Source organism: Python bivittatus, unplaced genomic scaffold, assembly GCF_059951505.1.
Source record: "Python bivittatus isolate LINGU-HERP-01145 unplaced genomic scaffold, Pbiv_v1 ctg000020_np1212, whole genome shotgun sequence".
Lineage (NCBI taxonomy): Eukaryota > Metazoa > Chordata > Lepidosauria > Squamata > Pythonidae > Python > Python bivittatus.
Genome location: NW_028277030.1, coordinates 76,572,869 through 76,584,557, shown reverse-complemented (window position 1 = coordinate 76,584,557; position 11,689 = coordinate 76,572,869). Strand labels below are relative to the sequence as shown.

General features: G+C 37.2%; 1 protein-coding gene across 4 annotated transcripts in view; it reads right to left on the bottom strand.

The window, feature by feature from the left end:
- Window positions 1–2,231: 2,231 nt before the first annotated feature.
- The window catches only part of LOC103054560 (SAM and SH3 domain-containing protein 1), a 604,492-nt gene continuing 595,034 nt past the window's right edge, over window positions 2,232–11,689 (bottom strand). For all 4 annotated transcript variants that reach the window (XM_088141819.1, XM_088141817.1, XM_088141828.1 and 1 more), the window contains 3 exons: window positions 7,929–9,013; window positions 6,659–6,790; window positions 2,232–5,831 (listed from right to left, as the gene is read on the bottom strand). In XM_088141819.1, coding sequence (XP_087997945.1) covers window positions 5,580–5,831; window positions 6,659–6,790; window positions 7,929–9,013 — 1,469 coding nt within the window. In that variant the 3' untranslated portion in view covers window positions 2,232–5,579. The remainder of the gene's footprint in view (window positions 5,832–6,658; window positions 6,791–7,928; window positions 9,014–11,689) is intronic.

Sequence of the window (11,689 nt, the reverse complement as noted above, 5' to 3'; positions counted from 1 at the left end):
CACATGACCACAGGGATGTGATAGTTGTAAGTGCAAGGATTGTTTGTAAAGTTACTTCTTCAATGCTGTCATAACTTCAAACGGTCCCTAAACAGGGCAGTCATTAAGCAAGGTCTACCTGTAAAGGCGTTGCCTCATAAAGTTCCTGAAGTTTAATTTGCCTCTGTTCCTTTGTATTTCATTGCAATTGCTATCTTTTGTCCTTATATTCAGGTTTTATTGTGAGGTCTTATTTCATTGGAAGCCATCTTGAGCGTGTATAAGTATTAAAAGATGATATCAATAAGATTAGCAATCCAGGGGAATTTTCAAAACAATAGCAAAATGGCAGTTGATATACTCAATTTGATCAGTGTATAAATTAGTTGCAATCATAGGTAGCTGTTAGTCAGGACCATATTTTTCCACTATATATTTATTGTATGTTTGTAAATATATGTAACAGCCTTCAACACTGAAAATTGAAATAGGTGTTTGCATCATAGGAACTAATACCATTAGGGTGACTTAATGGAATGGAATTTTACTATGAGTTACTTTTTATACTTTATCTAAATTGTGTAAAAAATATACTTTTTCACTGTATTTTTACTAAATACAGAACATTTGCTGGTTGTTGTATTTAATGGTAAGCAAAAGAGCAAAAATATAAACTAGGTCATGCACTGGAAGCAATAACTTGGGGTTAGGGTTAAGGTCTGGGCAAGGAATAGAGAGTTTTCTGTTTAGCAATCATTGCCTTACTAAATAAAGGCTAGCTGTTTAATGGAGATAGTAAGTAACAATTTGGGAAGGATGAGAAAAACAATGTATTGTATAAACCAGTGTTTTTCAAACTTGGCAACTTTAAGATGCTGGCTGGGGAATTCTGGGAATTGAAGTCCACACATGTTAAATGTTGCCAAGTTTGAAAAACAGTGGTATAGACCTTTACTGCATTTTCAATCTTACTGTTTGTAATTCCTTTTCCTCAATCTATCCCATCTTACTCATTCCTTCTCTTTACCCCTTAAACTTTTCTCATTATAGGCTACTTCAGCTTGTCTGTCAATTTCTGCCTGCTTTAGAGCAAGATAACCTGACTACCCATGATCCATGGTCTACAGGTGGTCCTTGTTTAACAACCACTTGTTCAGCAACCATTCAAACTTGTGACAGTGCTGAATGAGTAGTGGTTATGATCGGTCCTTGAAGTTCTGGCTGTTGCAGTGCCCCTATGGTCACATCACAATCCGGGTGCTCAACAACTGGCTCAGATTTCCAATTGTTGCAGTGTCTCACAGTCATATGATTGCGATTTGCGATGTTCCCTACCAGCTTCCCACAAGCAAAGTCAATGGGAAAGCTGTCAGGAAGTTGGAAGTCACAATCACACGAGGTTCTTGCTTAACAACGGTAACCAGGGACTGCTGAAACTGCCATCACTAAGTGGCATGGTCACATGACATCGTGCTTTATGACTGCATCGCTTAATGACAGAAATTCTGGTCCCAATTACCATTGTTAAGTGAGGACTACCTGTACATGCCAATTATATTTTTTTGCATTTAATTTTCAGCACAACTTTGTATTCAAGTCAATATCCAGGATAACTGTCAATTTTTAAAAAAATGCAAAATAAAAAGTTATAAACATAAAAACAATTAAAAGCCTAATGAAAAAGATGTGTTTTTAGTGATTTTCCAAATGATGAGAGATTAGGGCCAGACTGGAAGCTGTGCTTTGACAGCTCCCTCTCCCCAGGACTATACTCTGAAGGATCCTAGTTCCCAATCCTAAGACTGGTTTAATCTTAATTTATTAAGACTGGATATAATCTTAAAATGGAGCATACCAACAGTCATCCGAATACACAAAGTATTGAAAAGAATTCTGCAAAATAGGTTTCATAATAAATGGCCACCTTGCCCCCATGGCTGGCATAATCTTCTTTGTTGAGAGTACATCCAGGGAACAAAGGGGCTAGGAATGATCCTCCACATGTCTCTTCAGTTTTCCCTTTCCCAGGTGGTCCGTGAAACATTGTCACCAGTGAACCTTCGTTGGCTGAACCTTTCAGCGGTGTACTGTGGCGCCATGAGGCCTATGTGCCAGGCCGCTGGGGAAGAAATAGCACTTTTCCAACAGCTGATGGCTCTTTGGAACGTATCACTTCTGCAAAATTCTACCCTTCTTTCTGCCTTATTGTTTCAGTTCAATTTTTATTGCAGTGTGTAAAAGAACATTAAAAATACATGTATGAACATGAATTTTATTTTCCTGTGAACAACAGAACATAATTATAGAATTGTTTTCATATACAGAAAAGTCATTTTGTTGCTTCTTTTCTCTAAGTAAAACAGCACAGTAATCTTTACACATCTGTATGATTTTTTTTTCTTTTTTTCCTCTTTACACAACTTTCTCTGATGGAAGCAAATTGCAAGAACATATTGATGCTGGTATATTACATCTACTTACATTATTTAAGAACAGTAAATGGGAGAAAAATAAGTTATTTAAATATTGATTCATATACAGAAAGTGCAACTTTTGTTAGTTGTTACATACTTTGCTTTTTTTTTTTTAATTCCCAAAGAGAGATTGCAGTTAGGGTTTAGCATGAACAAAATATGTTGCTTAAAAATAATACAATACATATGTACAGCTATGACTTGGTGAATTGACCTTTATTGCTCCACTACAGTTTGCATAAATAAGATTAATGAGGATTTGTGCTCTGATATCTTTTTTTACAGCATTACCACTTGCACCCAAAGGCAAACTTATAATTAGAACAATACTCAGGAGGACTGTGAAGCATGCCCTGCTGACTCTTTGATTAACTGCTGGTTAAAAACCATCCTCCGTATATATTAAAATGGTCCTCTTGTCTGCAGAAGATCAATACAAGAGTCTAGCTTAATGTTGATGGTTTCCAACCTAGGGGTTCTTGTGTCACCTAGAATTCCTCTACAACATGAAATACTAAATTATTTAACGCTTTATCAGAATCAATATGAATACCAGGGAAATGGTCAGCAGTTGCGTCAGTTGTATACTATAATAATATGTAATTCTTATACATAAGAATTGGGTCTGTGTGTGTGTGTGTGTGTGTGTGTCTGAGTGAAACAAAAGATTAAACAACACATTAAAATTATTTTTAAACAGTATATAGCAATATCAATAAAACTGGCACTGGATTCGTGCATGAATGGTGTCTAAAAACCCTCTGATCCCAGATTAACAAATTGTTTCCTTCCTCATGAATATAATTCTTGAGATGTATAAAATATTGATTTTTTTGTCATTCTGTGATTCTGTAAACATGAACCCATAATGGCACTGTTTATATCTGACATATTTCTGTGGCTCACTTTCAGCATCCACTGGATCACCATTTATGGTAATAATTTTTTTTTTAAATTAACATGTACATATATTACAAATAGATGAAAAATCCAGCAAATCTTACAAGTTTATAACCACACAACCTAGATGCAGAGCACTATATCTCTCTGCATATATGGTCATTCATTCATTTAATTAAAAAATAATAAATTTGTATATGTGAAGAAATACTCACCGCAATCCTTTTTTCCTTTAGCAAGCAGAAATCTTTAATCACTTTTGTGCTTGTCAGAGTAAACAGATAAAATAGGTGAAAGTTGGAAAGGTGAGGGTTTTTTTTTTTTTGTAAAATTCCTCAAATACCTGATAAATATCTTAAAGAAAGTAGGAAGAAGAAAGATACCTGGTGAGAAAGAGTTTTTGGAAAGGCAATATTATGCTTTGTGGAAATGTTCTAAGCTGAATATTGCACTTTTGAAGTAAAACTATTTCCGTTTTAGAGGTAATGCAAAGGGAGGCACAGAGAGGTGATGAGAACCTAAGTGAAATCAGGCTTTGTGTTCCCAGGCTCAGACCGAGTCCATTACATCTTCAAACTATTGGGGCATTACTTATCCTGAAAAAGCCTTCATTATTGTAGCTAGTTAGTAGTTAGTAGATACTACTGGACAATCGAAGTGTCAAGCTTATTTGGTATACAGTATGTCTGATCATGTACAAAAATAAAGTTTATCTATATCCACAGAAACAAGGAAGAGATTTTACACTGTATAGTTTAATAGTTTTAGTAAACAAGAACATGGTACTGCAAAACAAAAAAAACAAAACCAGTTTGCTCCAGCAGCCCATTCTAGTAAGTCATTTCAACACCTAATAATAGACATGCTTTACCTACTTTTACAGGAATTATAGCTTGAGGGTCCCCCCCCCAAAATAACTGAAACTGAGTTATTTTTCTGATTCTCTGGGTGATGGGTGGTATGTTGCTTATTTAGTCAGTAATTTTGTCTTTTGGGGCAGGAGGAGGAACCAATGTCCCATTGATTTGGTCAGGATACCAAGTCAAAGCTGCAGCAAACCGAACGACACTGCATCACAGTACACAAAATTGCAATTAACATGGAAAAGCATTTTTATCATATTTATATATTTATATACATACAAAAGGCAAAGTATCTTTCAGCCTTTTAGTAATGCCAACAAACATTAATTGCTATAAACATCTTGTTAGCCTGAGAACTAAAGTCTGTGATTTCAAAAAAGCAACTTTACAAAAGGAGATGTTATGAGATACAGGAAATCTTTAGACTAAAAGTCTGTTGCTAAATTAAAACTGCAACAATGAAAGGTCTTATAAACCTGGAGGCTGGTAAGTAAACTGCTCAAAAGCATTTTAAGGCAAATCAAAACTGGTTGCTAAACAAAACTTTACAAAATTACCTTTATTCTAAACAAGGAGCTTTAAAAAAATTGGTAAGTTGCAATGAGTAATAGGTAAGCTATACCTAGTTTGGAACTCTGACCTAGCTACAGTCAGATGGAAATCTGGGGCCCTCAACTATTGGTCTATGCCTCATCTTCTGTTTGTGGGGAAGTTCAAAAGCTATGTGTTCATCACCTCTGACTTCCAGTTCCGGCATCTGGGAAACTACTGGGAAGGTAGAGCTTTATGAATATATTTTTATATAAATAGCTGAAATGGAAAGGATGAGGAAAGAACCTCTATTAGAGAATTAATCCTTAATATGTTTGCTCGTAATTATATTTTCCCTCAGTAGGATACATGAATTTGAATGTACATTTAGGGCTAAAAATCCTTAATGGTCAGTTAGCTACACTTTAGCCTTTGAATGGAACCAAAGTATCTAGAGGCCTACTATTTGCTACCTCCCCCCATTTCTGGAAGAAAAACTGAAGATGTTTGCTGTTGTTCTTGTTGAATTTTCAAGAATATAGAAAGTTCTCTTTTTTTTAATGGCCAAAAGCAAGCTTAGGAGTCCTTAGCAAACTAATATAATTTGTTGTGCCTTTTCTTTGAGGAAAAAACAGGTCATACCGCTTCCCTGTCGTGGACAGCCAATTCTACAGCTTTATATGGAGCAGGATGAAACCATAAAGATCTCCAGCCTTCTGAAGGACCAGATTTGCTTGTTCCCAAAACTGTTTTTTGGGGCAATTAATGATGAAATTGCTTTTAAAAGAAATGGTAGGTTTTCCAACAGAAAGATACTATATTCCAGAATAGGTTAAATTGTCTCTGGGTTCAGAAGTCTTGCTGCTGCTAAAAGCTTGCTTATATGCCTCTCTTCAGTGATGCCGGCCTCGTGAAGCAAAGTTTGTGACAGAGAAGGCACTTTACTTAAATCATGGATTCCTGCAGCTCTGAGAGAAACTGAGTACATTGGGAGGCCCACAGAAACCAACCAATCAGTTATGGAAGAGATGTTTCCAGGGGATACAGGTTTTCGGCAAATTTCAGTGAGGCCGCCACTTGGAATCTGTAGCAAAAGAAAAGAGAATTCAACCAGTTGCTTGGCCTTTTCTCTGATTTGCAAAAAGTAACAGCAATTTGTTTCATGTATAAAAAAGCTGCTAGACTTACTGAATTCAACTTGAATACATATGCAACTTGAATACAAGTGAGAGAATGTGAGAAGATGCTTCAGTTTTTCCCTTGGGGAAGTGGCATGGTGAGAGCACTAAATTATTCTTTGGATAATGTTTTTCCAGAGTTCTTTGTGGTGACCTCAGTAATGCCTTCCTTAAACTACATAATGCAAAAGTACACACCCAAATTCTTGTACGCTTATGGTGAATGGTCACCTGGAATTTCACACGAAATGGTAATCTGCTTCATGGCATCAGCTTCTAATAGCCCCCGTGGAAGCAGCACATTAAAAAATAGAAAACATGATCAAGAAGTCTTTTAAGGCAAGGATGCTAGTGATACATTGGGAGCAACTCCTGTGAGGCTTACTCACTGCTGGTGGAGGAGACTGATAGGCAGGGTGTAATCTAAGATTCCACCATCTGTCAAGGACTATGAGAGAGTTGCCAGTAGCTTTCCTATCAGTCCTTCACTAGCACTGCAAAAGTTGGCAGTTGTCACCATTGCCAAGAAACCAAAGATTAGGCTAGTTTTATATGTGAGTGGTTTTTTAAAAAACATAAAAAGATACGCTGATCATTTTTTAATGTGCAGTGTATTCAAGGGATACTTTTCCAACCTGCAATTAGAAATGGCAAAATACCCAAAAGACTCAGTTTTTCTTTGCTTTTATCACAGGCCCTTGAACTTGCCACAGTGCATTCAGTGCAGACTTACTGCCATACGGTGCTGTTTTCTCAGCTGCTTCACCCGTATTTGGTCCAGGTTCGTAGCAACATCCTTTTCAGGCTGATCTAAGTCTTCAGCATATCTTTGCACCAAAGGTTCAGGAATCCCACAACGGCCGTGCTGCAGATTTTCAGAAGAAGATCCAAGTAATACCAAATAAAATTCTAGTTAGCCAAAGTGTTCCTTCAGGTATTAAATAATGGTTCCTTAAAAAACTATAAGAAGTTTAGCTTGGCAACTGTTCTTTCCAGATGCACATCTTTATTTATGATTTGATTAATTTTTTTCAGTAGTTTGTATAAGAGTTTTCTGTGAATGATTAGGTAGTAAAACTATTTCTTAACAAGCCTTAAGAAAATTATTGGGAGACTTACTTTGCTATGTAATCTTTGTGTTGCTTTTGAAATGAGATATTTTAAGCAACCTTCCCTAATCTGTTGCTCTCCAAATGTATTTCCCATAATTTCCATGCAGATTGAGGTTATGAGTGTTAAACCTGAGATACCTGAAAGGCATCACATAGGGGAAGGGTGGTCTTGAGGATATCATTGGTGTAAAGGGCCTCACCAACTGAAATGAAAGCACTTTAAAAAGGCACACTTCAATATGCACTTAACTTTGTCACTAAAATAGATGGAACTAAGATGTCCCTAGAAAGCTAGTCTGGTGTAGTAGGTAAGGCACCAGGCTACAAACTGAGAGACCAGGAGTTCTAGTCCCACCTTTGGGACGAAGCCAGTGACTGGCCAGTCACTCTCTCTCAGCCCTAGGAAGCAGGCAATGGCAAACCACTTCCAAAATCCTACCAAGAAAACTGCAGGAACTTGTCCAGGCAGTCCCCAGGAGTCAACAATGACTTGAAGGCATCAAAAAAAGAGATGTCCCTAATTTTGCTTGATTGAGTCCAATCTAAGTAAATATACAAACAACTATGATTTGTTCCTTTGACAAAGGCTAATTTTACATACCCGTGGGCAATATAGATAATGGCCTTTATTGGTAGTCCATTATGTGCTGCCATACAGATGATGTTCACCACATGGAAACTACATCAGAGTTAGGATTTGGAACTTCTGTTACATTTTTGGTATACAGTAATTACTCTTGCTTACTCACTACATGGGACACTGTATGCCTACATATGATTGCTAAAATATATGGATACATTTGGGATATGATAAAAGACATTCTAAAAGTGAAAAAAATTGAAAAGGCATTCAAAAGAATTAATGTTAGGAAAATTTTAATCTTCCAGCACCTTGTCAGAATATGGCTCCTCTGTAAGATCAATATCTTCAGACTGCAGCTTGCTTTCTATCAACATTTCAAGATCCAGTCCTCTGTTACAGGATATCTTCCTTACTGAAGAAGGATCTAGCTTTAACACATGTTGCTGGACACTAGCTGTTTCTGGAAGGTCTGACAACCAAGGAGGCCTTATGCTGGAAGGACTTTTGGGTTCCTGATCAGGAAATGTTCTGTATGCAGTCAGTTCATGGGAACTGGAGGACCCAGATGGGGTAAGTTTTTTTGCTGGCAAGGATGGTACATCTGAACAAGAAAGGGCTGAGGGGAGATGACAGTGTCCATTAGAAATGCGTTCTCTGTTTTTTTTTGCAGGGACTGGTGGTGGCTGTGAAGATGCTTTTGGTTGCATTTTTGCTTCACCCATATCCTTCTGATCAGTTTCCATATTCTCTTTGGAAATAGAACGATTAGCTTTTCCAAGATCAAGGGTGCTTTTTTTACAGCTTTCAAAAGGAGTCCAGGTCATACCATATGAAAGTGAAGATGTCCGAATATCACAATTCTGAGTCAAACACCGAGGAAGCATTCTAGTAGAAGGCATGGTTGCTGAGAAATGGAATTCCTTTTTTTCCCCCTTAAGTGCATCAACAACCCCTTTTCTTTGATTAGCCATCATCAGTTTTATCATCTGCTCAACATCTTCAGAATCAGTTGACTTTTTTGTTGAATCCAAAGGTAAGGTATCCACTGATTTTATATTATCAGCGCCAATGTTTCCATGAAGATCTCCAAGAGAATGGGATCTTGGCCACATAGGCATACTCGGGGCACTTTCTAAAATCTCCCAACTTCGATAGATACCAATTGGCAAACTTCTGCCTTTCTTCTTGAAACCCATGGCTGCTGGAGGCTTGAGACAGCTTTTTGAAATTTGATGCACAGAGCTGAACTGGGTCTTCTCTTCTTGCTGAAAAGCGTCTGTTGATTTAGTTAAGGGTAGATTTGGAAAATTCACTAGTGGGTTTCGGTGGAAATCCTTCAAATTGTATTCACTGGCTAATTTTGACGGCAGGAGGCAAGGCTGTTGCATTTTAGCTGAAACAAAACCAAATAAACATTACATGTTTATAAAAGAGGTATATCTGAAAGAAATCATACTTACTAGAAAAATGGGCTTTAGTTTTTTTTTCTGCCATTTTTATAGATGAAGCATTATTGAAGTCAATGGGAAAACTATAGAGTTTGATTTCATGATCCATCAAACAAAATCTATCATGAGACAGGTGGAAACTTACTTAATAGAATCTATTAATATCCATTTCAAAGTACTTCTGAGCCCAACCTCTGTAGCAGAAAACCATATATCTTGGAAAGCTGCATAGCAAAAAGGCAAATGTTAGAAAAACTTTCCTACAGCTTATTAGTATTGACAGAATACTCCACCTTTAGATGCTACCAGCTTATCTGGTGGCAACTTGGTGCTGAGTCTGCTCCGTCGTTACTCCTAACAGATAGGATGCATTCCTGGGAAATTTCAGGGTTCTACTTTTTTTGGAGGCCTTTAAAAGAGTGAGCCTGGCTTTTAATAATGTTGATCAGTTTTAAATGGCTTTAATATGAATGTTATGTTGCTTTTCCTGTGTTATTTTGTTTTAATATACAAAATGGCTTAAATTTTAATGTAAACTACCCTGAACCATTTAGGAAGGATGGTCTAGTAATATTGTTTACCTTTACTACTAATAGAAAATGTATTTATTATCCCTAGCTCTGACAATAGTTGCATAGCTGTTTTGCTTTCTTATTCACAGTACATAGATCATTTGAACTTGAAATGCATTTTGTACTCTTGAAAATGAGAGCGGTATTAAGACAAATGAAGGTGAACTCAAAGGACTGTTTTTTCACACAGTGAGATGACAATCTCAGGAACCACAGGGAAGCCACATACATTGGCCGTTATCACAATTCAGGAATCAGGCTTGCTAAGTATGCATTTGATCTCTGTTTACAATGAAATCCTGGAAATTACAGCACAAAATAGTTATGGAAAATAGTATTGCAAATACTAGGGAAACCACAGCAAATTCCTAAATTACTGCTTGACTTTAAAACAAAACATGGTTGTAGATTTTATACCATTTCTTGATCATGTTAGAAGTAATATCCATAAAGCACTGATAAAAATACCATGGAGAGGATATTTTATATCAACCCAAAAGAAAAATATATCAATAGAAGCAAGGCATCCAATGAATACCTTTGTATCAACCCTTAAAGGTACCTTTTGTTAAAGTATTAGGGCATCTTGCAAATATTCCTATGTAACATCCACAGCAGGAATCAGTTTTCATTCTGAATGTGCAACAGAGCAAGTGACACATGTAAGGACTGACGTAGGGGAAAAAACCCCCTGGAAGAATGAAAATAATACCTAGCACCTTGATTCTGGGAGAATAACAAAAGCTACTATCTCTTACTTAAGAAGCAGTCTTTATAGCGTACAATTAGTAGCAAGTCTTTACTCAGCAGTAGCAAGTCTTTACTCAGCAAAGTGCAATGATTTCAAAATGGTGAAGTCACCAAGCACAGGACTCACCTTCGTGCTTGCACCACGTCTGATGCAAATGCGCTGTCACTGACATTGTGATACCTGTGTCGTCATCTGCTCCCTCCTTGTCCCCCCCCCATGAATACCCATGCTTCATTATTTATCTTTGATGTATGTGTGGAAAAACAAAACCCTGAGGATAATGGGATATTAACTGTACAGTTGCAGTTTGTCTAAGTTTTAAACTTTAAAGAGCAATCAGGACCACAGTATATGAAAAGGGGCAGTTTAATCCTTCACTCAGTTCATTTGACATTTCCCTCAACCTGAAATGGTTAACTCAGGAGAGAATATTCAGTTCCTCAACTGGAAATTTCCCAGAGCTAGAGATCTGGAGGCACAGGCAAGTTAAATACCATAAAACAAAACTCCTGCGCTTGAAAGAGCTTCTGCTTAACCTTTTTAAAGCTAAATGAACATATGCAATAAATGTGTTTATTTGCGTGATAGAAAAGGAGCAAATGGCAAAAGGGTTCTAAAACACGTTCCTGAAATGCCCTCATAATCTTAAATGGTAAGCTCTGTTAAAACTTTCTGTGCATTACTGTGACACTCTGATTCAAACAGATCCCTGGCAGATAGTGTATGCGTTGATTTGGGGAAACCAACGTGATTTTAGGGAAACCTGGAATATGCTTCTCTGTATTTTGCCACCCACTTCTTGCGCTGAAGCCTGTTACTCAGAAAGAGATGCATTCCATTTACATACGTCTGAAAGAAGCTGTGATCACTAGGACAGTGCACAGCAGGTGGGTCTCGCTTTACCGGCTGTCAGTGCTTCATTCTAGTTGACATGCTGCAGTTTACATAAAAGGCTCCAATAGGAGCTCAGCAACACAGCGCTTTGAGCCAAGAAGGATGCCACATGCATTTCAAGTAAAGAAGTTATTCCCTAGAAAACAGTCTTTTTTAAAGGCTCTGAATCATTTCCTCAATCTGTTGTAAGCAGATGAGTTAAATCTTCATTGGAACACTTCCTCATTATGCTTTTATGCCAGCCGAGCAAACTTCATTCAATGCTATTTGCATGCAGGAAAAGGGTGGAGACCTTCATACTACATGAATATTAAAAAAAGCAACTACAAAAAACAAAGCTGAAAAACAAACATTTTATATACAGTGCAGGGAAATGCTCTGTCCACAGAACCTTGGAAAAGTGC